The 20659-nt window shown below is 41.9% G+C and overlaps 2 protein-coding genes across 11 annotated transcripts in view; one reads left to right on the forward strand and one right to left on the reverse strand.

Moving 5' to 3' along the window:
- Positions 1–14816, forward strand: part of LOC135111370 (probable G-protein coupled receptor B0563.6) — a 72858-nt gene extending 58042 nt beyond the window's left edge. For all 5 annotated transcript variants that reach the window (XM_064024566.1, XM_064024564.1, XM_064024567.1 and 2 more), the window contains 5 exons: positions 5071–5217; positions 6565–6759; positions 7089–7273; positions 7741–7893; positions 12021–14816. In XM_064024566.1, coding sequence (XP_063880636.1) covers positions 5071–5217; positions 6565–6759; positions 7089–7273; positions 7741–7893; positions 12021–12209 — 869 coding nt within the window. In that variant the 3' untranslated portion in view covers positions 12210–14816. The remainder of the gene's footprint in view (positions 1–5070; positions 5218–6564; positions 6760–7088; positions 7274–7740; positions 7894–12020) is intronic.
- LOC135111371 (uncharacterized) lies at positions 7983–19704 on the reverse strand. 6 transcript variants are annotated; one of them, XR_010273716.1, is made up of 6 exons: positions 18669–19704; positions 18410–18555; positions 15856–16065; positions 15282–15395; positions 10011–11125; positions 7983–9233 (listed from the first exon to the last, which is right to left on the reverse strand). XR_010273716.1 is itself a non-coding variant. In XM_064024571.1 (5 exons), exons 3-5 carry the CDS (start codon positions 15997–15999, stop codon positions 10268–10270), a joined length of 1116 nt encoding a protein of 371 aa, XP_063880641.1. In that variant the 5' UTR covers positions 16000–16065; positions 18432–18555; positions 18669–19704; the 3' UTR covers positions 7983–10267. The 6 variants fall into 6 exon arrangements, 5 of the variants coding, with proteins under 5 accessions (XP_063880641.1, XP_063880640.1, XP_063880642.1 ...); XM_064024571.1 differs by having other exon boundaries at positions 7983–11125; positions 18432–18555; XM_064024570.1 differs by having other exon boundaries at positions 7983–11125.
- Between the last annotated feature and the right edge of the window lie 955 nt (positions 19705–20659).

Here is a 20659-nt window from a genome sequence, read left to right on the forward strand (position 1 = left end):
ACGTTACTGCTGCCAGGGGAAGAGAGAGAGAGAGAGAGAGAGAGAGAGAGAGAGAGAGAGAGAGAGAGAGAGAGAGAGAGAGAGAGAGAGGTCACGCCGTAGCTTACTTAGGATCAGGGAGGTCAGGGGAGGAAAAGAAGGAGGCCATCACCCTTTTAGTGGAGGAGGAGGAGGAGGAGGAGGAGGAGAAGGATGGATCTATTGTGCTAGGTTCCCTCCTCCTCCTCCTCCTCCTCCTCCTCCTCCTCCCGCCCTTGTGTCGCCCCAAAGCCGTGTTTGTGCGTGCAGCTGTATTCTTGTAGGAGGAGGAGGAGGAGGAGGAGGAGGATTAAGATAAGAGGAAGAACTGATTTGAGGCATTAGGGGAGGAGGAGGAGGAGGATAATAACTCTTGATGCAAACATAAGGCAAGTGAGCGGAGACAGGAAGAGTTAACAGTAAGATTGTGCAAGGAGGAGGAGGAAGAAGAGGAAGTAGAAGAGAGTAGCGGTAAAAAGGAGAAAAAAGAAGTTATCTGGCAGCCTGCCATATAAAGTGGAGGAGGACGGTAGGAGTAAGAGGAGGAGGAGGAGGAGGAGGAAGAGGAGGAGGAGGTCCATTCTACCGGAAGTCTTTCGGAAAATTCGTGATAACAGGAAGACTTTTTTATTCTATAGTTTTCAGTTTTTTTTATTTAGTATTTTTCCCCGTCCTGTTTAAAGAGAGAAGATTTGGCAGCAATAAAAGGACCAGAGGGAGACTTGATGACCGTGGTGTGTGTGTGTGTGTGTGTGTGTGTGTGTGTGTGTGTGTGTGTGTGTGTTCATCTGCGGTCGTCTGCTGGTGTGTGTGTGTGTGTGTGTGTGTGTGTGTGTGTGTGTGTGTGTGTGTGTGTGTGTGTGAGAGAGAGAGAGAGAGAGAGAGAGAGAGAGAGAGAGAGAGAGAGAGAGAGAGAGAGAGAGAGAGAAAGAGAGACTGACTGACTGACTGACTCTCTTCCCTCTTAAGACAAACAAATCATTATCACTGAGCATGAAGAAGGAGAAAGAGGAGGAGAAGAGCGACAAGAATACATGAATATATTGACATAAAACGAAACTAATGAACGCGCACACACACACACACACACACACACACACACACACACACACACACACACACACCTCTTATGTAAACGTACTGATTCATGTGAAAATTAAGAAAAAATCATAACCTTTCTCACTATGCAGTTTCTATGTCTGTTTTTTTTTTTTTTTTTTTTTTTTTTTGTAAATATTATTTTATAGCGGAAGAGAAAGATTAGGAGGAGCATCAATGACGTTGTTTTTCTTGTCGTTGTCGTCGTCTTCGTTGTTGTTGTTGTTGTTCTTGTTGTTATATTACTACTACTACTACTACTACTACTACTACTACTACTAATACTACTAATAATAATAATAATAATAATAATAATAATACGTTCTACTACTACTACTACTACTACTACTTATATTCTTGTCTTAATATTTTTTTTTCTCGTTCTAATTCCTCGCATTCCTATTTATTTTTCCTCGTTATTAGATTTTTTCTCGCCCTTTTTATATACAAAATTCTCTTCATCTTCCGCTCATTTCACAGCATAAGTCCCCAAGTCTCCCGGTCTCTTGGTCTCTCCGCTTCAGTGATAAATTAACGTCCTCTCTCTCTCTCTCTCTCTCTCTCTCTCTCTCTCTCTCTCTCTCTCTCTCTCTCTCTCTCTCTCTCTCTCTCTCTCTCTCTCTCTTGGGTGAAAAAAAAAGCAACTGAGTAAATTTACCATAAGTGACTCCGACGTCTTGAATTGACCGTATAATGAATATGGTCCTTCTTGTTCTTTGTTCTTCTTGTTCTCCTTTCTTCTTTAATGCTTCTTGTTATGTCTTGTTTCTTGTTCTTGAAGTCTTGTTTTGTGTCATCTTCTTCATCCTTTATTTATTTTTTGTATGTTTTTTTTTTCTTACTTGCTTTTTATTTTTTTCTATATATCCTACTTTCTCCTCCTCCTCCTCCTCCTCCTCTTTCTCTTCTTTATTTTTTTTTCTTCTCTTTCCCTTCTATCTTCTACTTTATTTACTTTTCGGGTATTTTCTTGATTACTGCTCCTCCTCCTCCTTCTCCTCCTCCTCCCGTATTTCCTTGTCTGTCTTCTTTATCTCTTTTCTTTCTCTTCTTCCTTCTTGTCCATCCGTCCTTCCGTCTCATAAACATCCGGACAAGGGGTCCTATTCTCCCTGTTCAAAGAGACAAGTCTCATAATGGACGCTTTCCTACCATAGGTCTATCACAATCTTTTTCCCCCCCTCTTCCTTGCAATGCCCCCCTCTCCTCAGCCGCCTCTCGCACCCCCTCCCTCCCTCCCTTCCGTCTGTGCTACCCCAGCACCTCAAACCCACACCCACCTACACCCGGCAAACACACGCCCACAACACGACACATCCACGCAATATACGGCCGGAACATGTGTGTGTGTGTGTGTGTGTGTGTGTGTGTGTGTGACCCCATTCCTGGCCAGCTGATAACGGCCTAAAGGGAAAGACTTGCGTTTATTTATTATGTCTGTTTGTCACTTTCTTGCAGCAGCAGCAGCAGCAGCAGCAGCAGCAGTAGTAGTAGTAGTAGTAGTAGTAGTAGTAGTAGTAGTAGTAGTAGTAGTAGTAGTAGTAGTAATAATAATGGGGAGAGAGAGAGAGAGAGAGAGAGAGAGAGAGGAGAGAGAGAGAGAGAGAGAGAGAGAGAGAGAGAGAGAGAGAGAGAGAGAATTTCTTGGTAGTAAAAGAGATATTTCCTATAGTAGCAAGAGAGAGAGAGAGAGAGAGAGAGAGAGAGAGAGAGAGAGAGAGAGAGAGAGAGAGAGAGAGAGAGAGAGAGAGAGACGGGGGGAGGGCTGGAATACCGGAAGTACTGCCAATTTAAATTAACATGCCTTTCATCTCATCCTAAATGACACGCCATAAAAGAGTAATTTAGGAATGGAATACCCTGGGAATGTTGCCTGCGGGGCTGGCTGCTGGGAAGGAACTAACGAGGCGATACTGGTGTGTTCATTAACGTGTGTGTGTGTGTGTGTGTGTGTGTGTGTGTGTGTGACATTATGTAATTTGTCAGTAGGATTCTACGTGTTTTTTTTTTCTGATGCTGTGGTCGTGCAATTTTAAGTAGATTTGGTTGTAGTAGTAGTAGCAGTAGAATTAATAATAGTAGTAATTGTAGTAGTAGTAGTAGTATTAGTATTAGTAGTAGTAGTAGTAGTAGTAGTAGTAGAGATTGATATTAAAAGTCTGATCAGCGATAATCCGGTTCCTTCAGATTTCCGGCATGGATTTCGAATCGCATTTTTCAAATTTACCGCGTTGGTACGCCACTGTTTTCTGGAGGCGCCGTGTATGTTTTGATGGCGCTATACTGCAGAATCAGCAGTTGGGTCTTGCACCTGCTGAAAGGCGTTCCTGCTTATTCCTTGTCATTGTATCATGTATTTGCTGCTGTATAGGTCCATTATGAATTCAACAAAGAAAAGAGGTGGCGTAAAGCGTTCTCATCGTACGTTATCTATAGCACAAGAAGTGGAAGTGCTAAAAAAACTTCATGACGTGTCTGTGCGAATCATTTGTGAAACATACGACATTGGCTCTGTACAGGTAGTAATTTTCTGTTAATTATATACAGCATATATGACCTTAACAAAATCCGGCATTTTCGAAAGTCCGGCACTCTTCAGGTCCGGAGCTTGCCGGATTTTTTGAATGTCGGTCTGTAGTAGTGATAATGATGGTGATAATAGTATAACGAATATATTTGTGTAAATAACATAGAGAATAGAATTCTCTCTCTCTCTCTCTCTCTCTCTCTCTCTCTCTCTCTCTCTCTCTCTCTCTCTCTCTCTCTCTCTCTCTCTCTCTCTCTCTCTCTCTCATAATATACGTGCTAGTACACACCCCGCATCGCTTATACTTTAATTTCCTCCTCCCCTCTCCTCCTCCTCCTCCTCCTCCTCCTCACATCATCTCACTGCATGATTTCCGCACTGCCCTGCCTCACCGCCTGTCACAAAGTCCTGTCATGCATATTATCTTCCTTTCCTTCCCACTCTGTTCCCTGTCTCCTTCCTTCCGTTATGTTTCTTTATTCCTTTTTCCTTATTTCGCCTCTCCAAAAATATCTGACGCCATTCTTCCCTCATCCTTCCGCCTCTTTCGTTTCATCACCTTACCTCCCTTTCATTCCTTTCACTCTTCCCCTTCCGCCTTCTCCCCTACTTCCTCCCTTTTCCATCACGGTCTTATCCCTCTCCCGCCTTCCTCACTCCAACACACACAGCAAGAAACTTAACAAGAGAAGAGATAAGGTTGTGCTGAAATAGTTTCCAAGTAAATCGATTGATCTGTGAAATACATTACCAGATAAAATGTGTGTGTGTGTGTGTGTGTGTGTGTAGACAGTCTCTATACATGAATTTAAAGGAAGAATGACATTTTCATATTAAAGGAAGAAGAAATATATGAAAATTCTTATAAGTAGAAATGTTTAGATGCAGATCGAACTTTTACAATGAAAGTGGATGATGAGATTGAATGGAAAATACAATCTGCATACATTTGTGCAAGAAGTAAAGAACATAAGATTAAAAAGGGCAACACTTGGTGAGAGTAGGCACTATGGTGAAGAAACCTTGTGATAGAGAGAGTGACAGCCTGGCACTGACATGCTCATGTTGACAGCCTGGCACTGACATGATCATGTTGACAGCCGGGCACTGGCACCTCATGATGACAGCCTGGCACTGACACCTCATGCTGACAGCCTGGGAGTAACACATGTTGTCAACCTGGCACTGACACCTCACCTGTACATTTAGCTAATATTTGCTTCTTATTCTCAACAATATTTATCTCTTATCCTCATCAACCACTCTCCATTCATGCACATCTGCAACTCACTGCTTATCCTCAACATACTCATCTTTTATCCTCATCAATCCTCTTTCCATTCCTATACATCCACTACTCATCTCTTACCTTCATCAACCCTATCTCTAGTCCAGCACATCTAATACTCACTTCTTACCCTCAACAGGCTATGCAGCAGCCTCCCTGTTTGCTCTGTTGTGTGCCATCCCCTTCACTCACCGAGTACTGGCCCATGAGCAGGGGCGGTGGGCTTCCTACCTAGTGGCTGCCTTCCATGCCCACGTGGTGCTGTACTTTGGGAACTCCTGCATTGGTGAGACACTTGGACTTTATCTGACTGGTGACGATAATATGAGGCTTGTTATTGGAGTACTCTTGTTTGATTTTACTGGACAAATTAAACAAAGTACCATAAGATTTTAACTACTATCATTTCTTTTGAGGTGTGCAGTGTTTATGTAGTGCTGTAAACTTCCACCATAATATTTTATTATGCTTGAGGATAATTAAGGCTATGTAGAATTGCAGACATGTACTAACCATTTATCTTATTCCCAGAGAGAGAGAGAGAGAGAGAGAGAGAGAGAGAGAGTGGGGGTGATAAGGAAACATGACAGCTTGCTATTCTAGCTCTTAATTTGAATTTGAAGTGGCACCAAGGTGACAAAGTTAGGAATACAACACTGTATGTGAGAATAAGAGAGAGAGTACATTAAATCATACTGTATTAGTCACATCTCTTCCCTCTCTTTTTCCAATGTTTCTCTTTAGTAGACTTGTTACTCTCTCTCTCTCTCTCTCTCTCTCTCTCTCTCTCTCTCTCTCTCTCTCTCTCTCTCTCTCTCTCTCTCTCTCTCTCTCTCTCTCTCTCTCTCTCTCTCTCTCTCATCCTGCTTCTCTATGCACATTAATGCCTCTGCCTGTCTCACCCCTCCTCACACCCTGCACCTCCCTACCTTTCTATGCTTCACCCTGTCTTTCCTTGTCTGCTTGGTTCACTTCAGCTCTGCATCTCTCTGCCTTATCCTGCTATCCTTACTGCTACTCACTCTTTCTCTTGTCTACCACTTCCTGTACCTGTCTCTTTCTCCCTCACCCTCCTTTGCTGCCTTTCATCATCCTTATCCATATCATTTCTTTGTGTCCTTTTCCTTTATGTCTGCCTTCCCTCATGTGTGTATGTATCTTTTCATTTTTTCCAGTGTTTTCCTGTTTCACCCTCTCTTGAACTCCACCTTATCTCCCTCTCATCCTGTGTCACCTCACCCTTTCCCTCTCACTATCACCTCATCCTCTCCATCTTAATTTGCCTTAACTCACCTCACCGTATTGCTCATCACCCCACCGTGTCTCAGCCTGCCTTGCCCCACTCTGTCTCTCACCTTGAATCATCACACCCAGTCTCTCTCAGCCTGCTGCATCTCATCATCTCATCCTTCATCACCTCAACCTGTCTGTCTTACCCTATCTTATCTCACTTAGCCCCTGTCACCCTGTATCACCTCACTCTTGCTTGTCTCATCCTGCCTTGCCTCACCTCCCCCTGGCCCTGTCATCCTGTATCACCACCCTGTTTCATCCTGTGTCACTTCACACCATCCCTGTCCCCCATCACCTCCAGCAGTCGCCCTCAGGCTACCTTATGTCTCCTTGTACACAGGCATTGGGGTGGTGATGCTACTGGCCCTCACTGTGGAGCGATTCATCTCAGTGTGCTACCCAGCCCAGGCCAGAAATCTGTGTGGTGGCCGCCGTGCTTATGTCACAGTCTGTGTCATCCCTGTAACCACCTTTGTCCTCAATAGCCCCTACCTCTTCCTGGCTCATGTGGTCACCTGCAGGTCATCTGAGACAGGTGAGTCTTAGAGGAACTGTTAGCACCATCACAACTTCTAGGTCCTTTCCATAATTTCACTGCCATATATTGCAGTGCACTAACTATAGTATTACAGGAAAGTACAGTATTGAGGAGAATATAGATGTTTATAAAGAATTTCAAACTGTAGGAAACTTTAAGACCCTTGCAAAGGTGTTAAAGTGGTATTTATCCTTTATATTTTGTTATTTAAAATTCGTCAAAATAATTATTTTTCATTAGATTTGTACTCTATACTTTTACTTGTAAAGTCTGAGTGGATCAATAAATTCTATTCTATTTTATTTACTTGCTGCCCCCCCACACAGGTGCCCTGCTCCACCTGAAGCAGCAAAACACATGGCTGGTGGAGGCATGGTGGTTCCAGGGCTACAAATGGATGCTGGAGGTGGTGTTCAAGCTCCTCCCCGCCCTGGTGCTGGTCTTCCTCAACATTCGCATTATTCGCACCTACAAAGCTGTGTGTGAGAAACGGCGCAAGATGACCAACAAGGTGTGTGTGTGTGTGTGTGTGTACAAGTTTAAATTCCTACAGGACTGAGTCAAGCTCAGTCTTCCAGGTTTTGATATGAAAATGATCATATTTTCTTTGAATGTGCTGTTATCATACAGTAGGATGTGGAAATACAACCCAAAACAAAATTGGTCACAAGTTGCCTTATGGTCCAGTCCACTAATTATGGCCTGTCAGATCTGGGTTCAGTCCTCAGACACATCCACCTCTCTTATGTATTCATATAAAATTAGTTTCTCATCATCCAGTCATTTTACTGTTTGCATTACTCATGTGATGCATTTCAGTGATTGTCATTGTTCTGTTTAGAAAACTATACATAATTATTTCCTCTTCTCTTCTAAAGTTTATTGGTGTGTGTGTGTGTGTGTGTGTGTGTGTGTGTGTGTGTGTGTGTGTGTGTGTGTGAAAACAGCCAGTGTAAATAATGGAATTCCTTGCCTCAGGTGAGTGGTGAGCAGCGGAGGCAGTATGCTGAGGAGAGTCGCCTGATGTTCTTGCTTGGGGGAACCTCAACACTGTTCTTTGTGTGCATGACACCAATGATCCTTCTGTCTGTCACCATACACCACGCCTGGGCCACCTCCCTGGCCTTTGAGGTAGGTGTGCAACCTACTCTACTATAAATCATGTACATTGAGATTGATGGGAGTAACAAGTTATGTGGTGAAGCAAAAGTTCCACGACAGACAGATTTATGAATATATATAAGTGAATACAATATATAATGTAGGTAACTAAATATAATATTATACAATAATTTGTAACAAATGCAGTTCATTCTTGAAATAGTAAAGTAACAATGAATTCACTTCACTTGAGATCAGTTGTAGAAATGTTAAGTGGAGAAGACTTAAGCATTCTGAAAAGCAGATAAATTAAGCTTGAAAATCATAAACATAAATGTTATTAATAAAAAGCTAGTTATTAATTAATAATAATAATAATAATAATAATAATAATAATAATAATAATAATAATAATAATAATAATAATAATAATAATTGGTTTATTATTTAGGCAGTTAAAAACTGAAAATGTACAGAGGGGGTGGGGAAATACTTAACATTAATCCTAAAGGTAAGTCTAATCTAGAAGGGACTATTGAGTGATGGCTCGCACCATGCTGGGAATCGCACTGAGTCTGTACTGGTCCGTGCGTGGCGCCTTTAGGGGCATTATCTTGTTGTGGTGTCTGGTGGCACGGACTGGGCGAGGTGCGTCAGGCGGCAGCATGTTTCTGAGACGTGGATGATGCAGTAGTCCCCTTCCAAACTTCTCCAGAGCCTCTTGGTGCCTGGTGGATAGTCTGGACAGACTCAGGGTGGTCAGGGCTTCTTCATAGGTGGTGTATGCAGGGCCAAGGATGACCCTGCACGCTCTTTTCTGCACACTCTCTAGCTGTAGCTGTTGAGTGTGTGTGAGGAAGGAGGACCACGCTGGGGAGGCGTACATGAGTTTGGGGAGGATGAAGGTGAGGTACACCCCCCTTAACTCATCTGTCAGCGTCCCCAGCGACCTGAGTCTGCGCAGCATGTACAGCCTGTAGGTAGCTGATCTTACGGTGCTGGCGACATGCTGCTTCCAGGTCAGCTGGTCGTTCACCGTGACTCCAAGAAGCTTGGCACATCGGACCACCTGGAGGGGGTGAGGGCCCACTGTGAGTTGGGGAGGGGGCACTGGTACAGAGGAGGTACAGAAATGCATCACCACAGTTTTGCTGTGGTTGATGGTCATCCTGCTCTCCTCCTTCCACATCTGCAGTCGCTCCAGAATTGCTTGCAGTGGCGAGTAGTCCGGGTTCTTGGTGGAAACTGGGACGCCCAGTGCAGTCGTCCACATACTTCCAGCGATGGGGGGTGTCAGTGAGGGCGTCGTTAATGAGGAGGAGGAAGCATAGAGGACCCATCTTGGTCACCTGGGGGACCCCACATGTCAGCTGTTGGAAATTAGAGACAGCCCTGATAGCGAACGGCCTGACGCCACCCTGTGAGGAAGTCGGCTAGCCACGCTATCAGGTTAGGAGGGAGACCTAGACTTACTGCCTTGCTGATGACAAGAGTGTGATCAACAAGATCAAAGGCTTTTTTGAAGTCCACAAAAGCAACAGCTAGAGAGGTGTTTCGCTTGTCCAGGTGGCTGTGGATGAATTCAAGGAAGCTGGTCAGGTAATAGGAGGTGGAGGTGGCTTTAATATTTCCAAATTGTCTGATATCTACGGTATTACAAATTTTGGTGTAGGCCCATTCATACACAAAATCCTCACAAATAAGGCTAGGGATGGGGGTGATAGAGACTGGCCTGAGGTCATTGAGTGACTGTGGACTGGAAGTTTTGGGGATGGGGGTGACGTAAGATGTCTTCCAGTCCGCGGGGCAAGTGTTGGGAGAGTGAGGCGTTTATTATGGAGCATAGCGGTGTTGCTAGCTCTACAGCAAATTCCTTATAAATTTTTATAGGAAGGTCAGTGGGTGTGGTGGATCTTGGTTTGAATTTGAGTATTCTCTTAAAAACATCCACCGCCTGGACACTTGGGGGATGGGAGGGAGCGGAAAGATAGGCAGGAAGCGGAGTGATGTGGAGGGGAGGAAAGGTTTGACAGATAGCAGCACAGTGATCGTTCATCTGAGCCACGAGATTAGCAGGAAGGTGTGAGGTGCAAGGAAGAGATGAAGTGTGCTTTTGTAGGCCACACAAAGCTTTGATCTTAGCATACCACTATCTGTTGTTGGTCAGCTTGAGGTGGTGTATCTTGTCTGGGTAATAGCTTGCCTTTGCAGCCTTAATCTCCCTGATCACTCTGTTTCTTATTTTCCTGTATAGGACCGGGCAGGAGTGGAATGCCCAGGTCCGCTGACGCTCGAGTCTTTTAATGCGGGGCGTCATCCAGGGGACATCAGACAGGTGCGTTGTGACGCTCTTGGCTGGGAAGTAGCGGTGGAAGGCTTCTGTGGTGGTGGCGACGTAATTTTGCTATTTTAAGTGGACGTCCTCCACATCCAGCACCTCGGTCCACGGGTGTTGTGTCACCCACTGCCCAAACTCCCTCATGGCTGAGTCAGGGATGGGGCGGCGGGTCGAGGTGGTGGCTGTGGGTGTCCACAGTATGGAGAGGTGGGTGCTCCGTCCCATGGGAGGCAGCAGCTTGGGGGGCGAGTACTGCTGGCCCAGGTCTGTCAGTATAAGGTCAAGGATGGCTTGCTGGTGGGTGGGGAAGTCCACGACCTGGGTGAGATGTAGCTGGTGTAGGATATCGTTGATATCTAATCTGTCAAAGTCCTGACAGATGACCAACTTGGCAGCAGGATACCTCACCCTCAGGGCGTCAGCAGTGTTGATGGTGTGAGCGGTGAGTAACTGTGCTGTGGCAGCTCGTGGGGGTGGTACACGATGATGGAGGCTGTGTTGCTGGGATGGGAGGGGGGCATAACTCTCACCCACAGGGCCTCCACACCGGCAGGAATATTGACAGGGAGGTGTGAGGGGCTGAGGGCAGAGCGGCAGAAAATGGCCACTCCCCCCCCACTTCTGTCCTGACCTGAGGTGATGGTAGAGCTGGTAGTCCTGCATCGTGCACACCTCAGGAACAATCTGCCACGCCTCAGTAACTGCCACAATGTCCACACAAGTAGATCTCACCATCACAATCAACTTGTCCATCTTGTTGGCCAGAGACGTCGCATTAAATAAGAGGGAGGGAAGACTATACCACACACGTGGCACTTCAAAGTGTTTGTATTCCCTCTTCTCCACCCTGCAGTCTTCTCTGGCACTGGAGGTCACTACCTTGATGGGACGCATCACACTTTTGCCTCCTCTCGATCCTCGGTTCTGAAATAGTTTCAAGGTCTTAAGGCACTGTATCACGTTGGGCGGTGTGTGTGTGTGTGTGTGTGTGTGTGTGTGTGTGTGTGTGTGTGTGTGTGTGTGTGTGTGTGTGTGTGTGTGTGTGTGTGTGTGTGTGTGTGTGTTGTTGTTGTTGTTGTTGTTGTTGTTGTTGTTGTACAGTACAGAGTTGGAGATAATTTACCTTGTGTTGCCTTGCTGTAGAAATAGACAAATTACCATCAAATTGATCAATATCCTCTTTGCTCACATAACTTCACATCCAGACTATTGTGTCAGGTCCTTCTATTATGTGGTAGCACATGGAAACACAAGCCAAGGCAGGACTGGCTGTGAGATACCTCATGGTGCATTTATTTATTTATTTTTTTTTTTTTTGCAGTGTTTCATAATGGAGAATGTAGTTCTTTATTCATTCCATTACATTTCAGGATCCCTGGATCTCAAAATCTTTACCTTCTACGGGTATAGGATTTTGTTTCTGAAGTCTCCAAAACCTAATATTTGTTTCCATGGTTGTCATCTGGATAGCAAAACTTCCAAGAAACATTATTTTTGCCAAGAAACATTATTTTTGTCCAGTACAATGATGCTGAGTTTGAAAAAGATACAGAATGTTTTGTTGATCCCAAGTCTCTCTCTCTCTCTCTCTCTCTCTCTCTCTCTCTCTCTCTCTCTCTCTCTCTCTCTCTCTCTCTCTCTCTCTCTCTCTCTCTCTCTCTCTCTCTCTCTCTCTCTCTCTCTCTCTCTCTCTCTAAGGAAATATTAAGAGAGAATGTTGCAGTGCTATGTTTTTCAGTCAGTTAAATAATCAGTTCCTGACACTCTTCCTTCCATCCCTCCATCATTTCCTCCCTGCCTCATAAGTCTACCTCCCCAGGTGTTCCGAGCCACTGCCAACGTTCTTGAGGTGACAAACTTTGCCGTCACCTTCTACATCTACTGTGTGTTCTCAAAAGACTTCAGAGAGACTTTCCTTCGTACTCTGCGCTCAGCCAAGGAAAACTCCGTTGGTGCCTCCTTCCTAGGCTCTGTGTCAGGCCTGAAGGAGGCAATCCGGCCCCCCTAGGGACACGCCCCTCACACCCCACTGCAGCACCATGCCACTACCACCGTCACCAGTGTTACACCAGCTCCTGTGGCTGTATGACTGACTGTGTGTGTGTGTGTGTGTGTGTGTGTGTGTGTTAAATTTTAAGTAATAATGGCAGAGTACCAGTGTTTATTTTGTTTTCATTGTTGGTGTTGCTGCTGCTGTTGTTGTTGATGTATATAAGTTGTAGTCTGAGATCATGGAAAAATTGTGTGCAGTCTGCACCATAAACTAAAAAGATAATGTTTAAGCATTCATACAGTAAGACTGGATTCCCTGTCCTCTATATTCCCCTCATGGTAAGATAAGGGGATGGGGAAGTTCACATCTCAAACCCTAATGGTTGGGCTAATGAGTGTGTGTGCATGTACATGTGGCATGAGTGATGCTAAATGGAGACTGGAAGGCTATTGTGAGATGAGTTGGATGTTGTATGTGCATGTGGCATGAGTGATGCTAAATGGAGACTAAGGTTATTGTGAGACAAGTTGGATGTATTAGCTTTATGCAAAATTAAAGAAAGAGTGAAGAGGAAGAATCCAGGAAGTGAGATAAGGGAGTGAGATAAGGATGGCCGTATTTGGTAGGTAGTCACAGAAGTGCAGTGCAGTGGGGTGTGTTAAGAGTGTTAGGTGGTTTTATCAAGACTGTTCTAGGTGAAAATCAGTTTTGGTCAAGAAATGAGTGTACATGGGCCTGGTAGTGAGAGGGATGGAGGAGAGAGAAGCCTCATCTTTGTGAGTATTTGCAGTTTTAGGGCAAAGGTTTCATGTAGCATTAAAGAGCTTCATACTGCAGTTGGCTCTCGTACATTATGGCCAATGAGGATAATATTCTTTTTGCCCTAGCAACATGGAGGCAAAGATGTTGAGGGAATGCTTGTGATTGTGGGTGCCTGGTCTTGGCTAGCCCCCTTTCATGGGAGATGTCAGCATGGTTTAAAGTTGAATCAATTTTCATCATTGTGACAAAAGATTAGATTATGGAGCAAAATCTGATATTTATATATATAAATTTGTAAATTATTCTGATATAAATATGTAAATTATTTTAAGATTATGAAAGTCTGAGATTATATATATATATATATATATATATATATATATATATATATATATATATATATATATATATATATATATATATATATATATGTCCGTAAAATGGTAGGAGTAGGAAAATTACATTGCAATATGCCTGTAAAATGGTAGGAGTAGGAATATTACATTGCAGACATTACTACAGTAAAATCCCTCTTATTCGGCATCAACGGGACCGCCGACATGCCGGATACTTGAATAGAAGTGAAATTATGTCCACAATCACCACCCTCCACTCACGCATCTTACCATAACAAAGATCAGCTGATCTTAATCAGCTCCATAAGTGTAAGCACAACACGCTTCCTCTTTTCTACAACTTTAGGCATGATGAAGGCGTCAGGCGATAAACAGTGCACACGCGGAACTGGGTCACTGAGTAAACACAGTGCAGTGGGCCGCAGGTGGCGCGAAGCAGTGCGTTCTGGTGGCGAGGGAACAAAGTATGCCTCGCGCGGGAATTTTAATTGATTTTATGAGTACACATTGATTTTTTATTGATTTTAAGGCTGGGGGAAAAATGTGCCGGATACTCAAATGCCGTACGAGAGGGATTTTACTGTAGTTTAGTTATGTAATGTGATGCACGAGATAAGTTATAAATTATATGATTAAAATTAATAACTTAAGTTATAAATTAATGATTAAAATTAATAACTTAGGATTAAAATTGACCCTCTGGATGCTTCCGAAAAGATTGTAGGATTAAAATTGATCATCCTCAGGATAGTTACAAAAATTGTAGGATAAAAGTTGATCTTAAACTAATCTGGATAAGTAGTAGCAGCAGTGTTAATGAATATAGTAAGGAGATAGTAGTAGTTCTGATGTTCCTGTATCAATTGCAGTTAAATACAAGATGTGATAAGAAACCAAAGAGTGAAAGCATGCAAGTTTGATGCAATCATTCCACATTCCTTTCTAGAATTCAAAATCTGAAGAGGAATGTGTGAAGTACTTGAGGAGAGGGTTTGAGAGAAGCTAGCTTGTGAATGACTAAATCTTGAAAGGTATGTGTGGGGAAAAATGTATGTGTGGAAACTTAGTGGGGTGGCAAAGGGGAAAACTAGATTAAATAAAATCTTTGTGATGCTTGTAATAATGCTTGTAGTGAGTGATTCACCTCATGGTCATTACATCATTTCAGATTACATGAGATGAGCTTTGTGCATGTTTGTGTTTGCACTGATTGTACATCTCACAATGATGATTGTTTCATACATCCACCAGTCTACACCAGATGAGCATAGCATGTGTACCTGGAAGAGCTATAAAATTTTCTTTAATCTACTATTTATTCTTCCGGATTCCTAATCAGCATGTGTAGTAACACTTGGTTCCATGAGGATGAGGGAAGTTTCAGCTGAAAACATTTTTCTTGATTTCAATCCGGTTTTGTATTTTAATATGCAGTTTTCATATGGAATTTATGCACATCTATTTTATTTGCCAGTGGCAAACAAATTACACATGACAGTAAATTCGTGGCATTTTTTTCTTACCTACAGTTTGAGGTTGTCTACATAGTTCTAATCATCTGCCCAAATTTAATCTTAATCTCAAACTTTAATAATTTAATAATTCTTCAATAACTTTAATCCCAGGGATCTTACATTTTATTTTACCTTGAAGAGTCTCCGGAGAAATTAAGTCTTCAACACTTTTTTTTTTTAAATAAATAAATAAGATAAAATAATAGGAGTCTCTTGAACTCTTAAGAACAAATTGCTCATTAACCAGCAACACTACTAGTCCACGAGTCTAACAATTTAGTATTCAAAGAAATTTTGTCCTATAATAGTTATGACTTCCCACCACCTTGGGCAGGAAGAACAGGAACAGCAACAAACTGCCCACTATCTTCTGGAAAGGGAAGACAGGAACAACAGCAGACTGGCAAAACAAGTTCAATAAACTTGTAATTGTGGTGGACAATATTTCAACATACATCTTCAATGGCCTTATCTTTAACTCTGCTGATGAGCAAGTCTGCCTGAATGATGTCCAAAATGAGAGGATGGGAAAGGACAACCTGCACAGATGAAGCCCACCTGAACAATACCTGAAATGAGAGGATGTGAAGATATTGCATGAATAAGTACAAGGAAAGTCAATTTACTGTAAAAGCAACCTGCCCAGCTAGGACAAGGCTAGAGACAGGATAAAAAGAGCAGACTAAACTAAAAGCAACCTGCCCAGCTAGGACAAGGATAGAGGCAGGACAAAAAGAGCAGACTAAATAGGTAAAGTGAGCATACATAATGCGTGAATGAGAAAGGCTGGAATATCAATTACAGGCATGAACAAAGAATGAAATTTGGATCTTGACAGGATAACCAAGACATGATGAAATGAATTGATGGAAATCAGCACAATTACAGAAAAAAATGTGTACTAGAATTTGAGGAGATAAAGCCCTGTTCCACAAAGACTAAAAAATTTAAGAAACTCTGCCACTGGTGAGTATATGCTGCATGTTACCAAATTTCATTAATTAAATTTTGCACTTGTCCCTTACATACCATAACTCCTATTACCTCCGATTTACTGCCCTCCACACATTCTACTTGGCAGCTAATAGCATCAACCCAAATTCTCTTCAAGAACAAATCCTGGTGCAATTTCTTGGTACTTTTGTGATGCTGTTGACAACATCTGGGTTCCATGCTACGCCGAGACTTCTGATAAAAGGTCAGTGTTCCTCATAGGTCCCAGTGTTCCTCATTCATGAGCTGCAAGACAAAAACAGTTACTGAATTGTATGCAGTAAGTCACTGTCTGCTCTTACTTAACAACTTAACACTGGAGAGAAAGAGAGAGAGAGAGAGAGAGAGACTGATGATAATTCATGCAAGTGCTGTCAGCAGCAGCTACAAGACTAAAACCAATGGTTTTAGTGTTTCCCCTTGTCATCTGACAAATATGCTTATTTATCAATCAACAAGTTCACATTCAAAGCATGCAGCTCATTATAATTTCACAGAACTGAGCACGCTAATAGTTTTAGTATATTATATTACTGCCATTCCACAAAGCAGACAGGATTCTTGCTTTTCAGCATCCAGCTACAATTACTACCATTCCACAAAAAAGACAGGATTCTTGCTTTCCAGCATCCAACTTCAATTACTGCCACTCCATAAAGCAGACAGGATTCTTGCTTTTCAGCATCCGACTATATCTGCATTTTTTTAATTTTTTTTTTATACAAGTCAACAGTTGTGTAATATGAACTGAACTGAACCAATTACACCACACCACCTGCAGTAAATACGCTGTTTAACAAACACTTCCAACCCGACATTAGACCAGCAGCAAACACCACTTAAAAACTAAGATCGCATAAAAAGTTGAGCCTTATCCACCTTGCCTCGAATCATTCACAAGGTACGCAGCCCTACCTTCCTTGCCTCATATAACAAGGTAAGCAATCACACCTTGCAAGCACATACCTCATGCTCTCCCCAGACACATGCACCACGCCTGCACAAGTAACAACCACACAGCAAGTCTCCACCGCAGACACTTAGCCTGAACCACCATCTCCACGCCACTGTCAGCCGTCACCCAACTTAGAATATATTGGCACTGCAATCGCTAATATCGCCACACAACCATGTCTCCACCACCAGCAAGACCACACACACTACGTTTATACTACCAACAACCATCACATGAACCACGCCTCATACCAAATTCATTTTAACTTCAAATTTGCCTCCGCTGACGCCACCCGCCAGTCACCCACACGCACACACATTTTTTTTCTCTACTAGAATATACCATATGTTAAAAATAAATACAGTGTCATAACATTACTTAAGGAAAAGCCTTAATAAGTTTATTGGTACTCCTGCTGCTTATAGTGTGATGTAATTAATTTGACGATGATAATGACATGTAGAGTAATACTCCATCTCTACAATTTGCGAGTATTCCTTTGTTTACAAGCAGCAGGATTATTGAATTTGTGTTGTAGAAACAACATTTAGTGTTTGACCACATAATTACATACATATTATACCTAAACATAAGAAACTGATGACGGAGCCTAGAATAGACTTCAATATTACTCCATTCCTTCGTCTTCAAATTTAAAAGTCAAACAGCTGAAATATTTAATATATTGTATAAAATAATATTCTGTCTGAACAGATAACTATTTATATAATTAGGTCAGTGTGAAAACAAGCTAGCCAAGCCTCGTTTGAAGAGAGAGAGAGAGAGAGAGAGAGAGAGAGAGAGAGAGAGAGAGAGAGAGAGAGAGAGAGAGAGAGAGAGAGAGAGAGAGAGAGAGAGAGAGAGAGAGAATTATAATGCTTCGTCAGAGAATATGGGGTTAAGATAGTCACTTGTTCTAATATTGGAGATAAGTAAGGAAGGGAGCAGGGGAGGGAAGAGGAAAAGAGAGGGAGGAGAGGAGGGGGGATATGAATTAAGACGTAAATATCGAATTATTAAACAAGTGAAATCTTGAAAGGAAAACTAAGATCTCTCTCTCTCTCTCTCTCTCTCTCTCTCTCTCTCTCTCTCTCTCTAAGTACCTCCCCTTCCTCAACTTATGTCCTCTCAAATATCCATTTTTCCTTGTTGAGAGAGAGAGAGAGAGAGAGAGAGAGAGAGAGAGAGAGAGAGAGAGAGAGAGAGAGAGAGAGAGAGAGAGAGAGAGAGAGAGAGAGAGAGAGAGAGAGTCCAGCCTTCCTCACAAAAAGTTACTTGGAAAGCAAATTGATAATTAGGCTAGCAATGTATATCAACTATAGGAAAAACAGGACATATATAACTATGGAGACAAGAATACTTGGATGTAGGTAGCTCAGCCACTAAATACTACAACTAAGCCAAATTAGATCAACAAATGTATTACTGAGAAAAATATAACCCGGTATAAGCCTGAGTGATGAAAATATAAAATTGTGGTTGTGTGTGTGTGTGTGCGTGTGTTTATCTGAGGATTATCCCTTTTATGTGCAGTCTGAATAGTTCACTAGTTTTCAGTTTTTTTTTTTTTTTTTTTTTTTTTTTTTATGAATTTCTTACACCAGGTTAGTTTCCCCATTAGTACAAAACACTCACAATGTTCCAAGAGGTTCCTCACCAAATTCCTGGTGGTGTTTGTGTCTCATCTGGCATCAGTATCCTCTTGAAGTATTTTACCCGAGTGTTGCTTCCTGTGGTCAAAATTCTGAACATTCTTGTTGTGGCAGATCATCAGGGCATTTCTGTGGATGGGAAAATTACTATGGTTAAGTGACCAAACTTACCAGTTGTAAAAATATTGTTGTAAGACAAAAAGGTATTACAGTAGTACACTATAACAGGGATCTTGCCCCACCTGCAGGAAGTGTTGCCTGTGTGAAGGAGAAGCAACACAGGGATAACTGCTTCACCAAGGGCTGCAGCTGCTGCTCTGCTAACTGCTGATATTGTCTGGAATTGTTGGTCTGTTTCTCTATCTAACTGGCCACCTGTTGAGCCCTCATGCTAATGCTGTGGGCATCATCATCTCTCAACATTCTGTATAGGTATACTCATTTATTATTATTATTATTATTATTATTATTATTATTATTATTATTAATATTATTATTATTATTATCTTTATTATTATTATTATTATTCATTATTATTATTAAAATCATTATTATCATCACATTCTGAGACCAAGTTGGATTTAAGAATGAACATGAGAACATGAGGGCACACATTCATTTCAAACCCTGAATATGAGCATTGCAATAGATATGAAGAAAGGAGGGGACAAGTTAATCTCAAACCCTGAATACAAGCATTGGGCAAATAGATAGTGGCCTTTCATAGAAGTGTCAAGACTTGGGGTGATTCCTGTTGGCCAGGCAGATAGTGGAGCACAAGACTTCCATCATCACTGAAGTGCTGGACCTTCCATGACTATTTCTTCTTTACACTGGAAAATTACATATTAACCTATAAACAATGGCATCTTGATCACATCAGTTTCTCAGGAAGGTTCAGAAAAAAAAAAAAAATACTCTTCTTCCCTTGTTCATATTTTCTTTAATACTTGGCCAAGATTCAGAGACAAAGCTGAAAAGAAGCGCTCATCCTTCTACTTCACACAGATGATGGTTTCCAGCTGTAACATGGCTTGTGTAGGAAAAGCTCAAACATCAAAACACTGACAAATATCAGCAAACTGGATTATAAATCAATAAATGCTTCATCTACAGTTTAGAACAGCAACCAGATAAGAGATCAGTGACAATAAAATATTTGTAATATGTGTAAACTAATAACAAAATAATCTATAAAAACAAAAGAATATCATTTTAAGGCACAAAGACTAGATAATAATGATCTACTCCATCAGTTTATATATATATATATATATATATATATATATATATATATATATATATATATATATATATATATATATATATATATATATATATATATATATATATATATATATATATATATATATATAGCTGTCATAAAATAATAATGGGTAAAAAATCCTGTGGAGAAATATCTGCCTACCATCGGCACAGCAGAGCTCCAGCATTCTCAACCTTCCCCAAAATGAAATGGAAGAAACAATTTAAAAAAATAAGGTGTATTATTATAGGCAAATGAGTCACAAAGTGTGTTCAGGGACTTAATCATTCTTTCCTTTCTTCCTTCTTCCACATCTTTCCTCTCTTGTTCTCTCCTTCCCTTTCTCTTGTTCTATCTTTCCATTCCTCCATATCTTTCCTCTCCTGTTCTCTCCTTCCCTTCCTCCCATATCTTGCATCTTTTCTCTCTTATTCTATCTTTCCCTTCCCAACATTCTCTCTCTCTCTCTCTCTCTCTCTCTCTTGCTTTCTCTGTTACTGTCCCACACCCATCACCACCAATGTACACACACCCACATCTGTACAGACTGTGGCCCTAGATGGCCCTATGGTCAAGTCGTGGATGGCCATGCAGAGGGATGGTAAGAAGAGCAGTTCAGTGACAAAGCCTTGCAGGCCTTCCTCCCTCTGACCTATTTCTGTCAACACAACACGCCAGTGGGAGGGTGATGATGCTGGTGATGTGTGTGCATATTTACCTAGCTGTAGTGTACAGGAGGGGGAACTATGATCATGGTGTCCCATCTCACTCTCTCTCTCATTACCTAATTTGACCTTTAATTTGTGTATCATCCTTACATAAACTGTGTGTGTGTGTGTGTGTGTGTGTGTGTGTGTGTGTGTGTGTGTGTGTGTGTGTGTGTGTGTGTGTGTGTGTGTGTGTGTGTGTGTGTGTGTGTGTGTGTGTGTGTGTGTGTGTGTGTGTGTGTGTGTGTGTGTGTGTGTG

Source organism: Scylla paramamosain, chromosome 22, assembly GCF_035594125.1.
Source record: "Scylla paramamosain isolate STU-SP2022 chromosome 22, ASM3559412v1, whole genome shotgun sequence".
Classification (NCBI taxonomy): domain Eukaryota; kingdom Metazoa; phylum Arthropoda; class Malacostraca; order Decapoda; family Portunidae; genus Scylla; species Scylla paramamosain.

What these genes read in the sequence shown, in the direction of transcription:
- LOC135111371 (XM_064024571.1), bottom strand. Translation starts at nt 15,999, where the DNA reads ATGGAACCCAGATGTTGTCAACAGCATCACAAAAGTACCAAGAAATTG. An exon ending in CGGAGGTAATAGGAGTTATG is followed by an intron (nt 15,396 to 15,855) that starts GTATGTAAGGGA and finishes CTCTCATTTCAG; the next exon opens with GTATTGTTCAGGTGGGCTTC. An exon ending in AAGATAAGGCCATTGAAGAT is followed by an intron (nt 11,126 to 15,281) that starts GTATGTTGAAAT and finishes AAACTATTTCAG; the next exon opens with AACCGAGGATCGAGAGGAGG.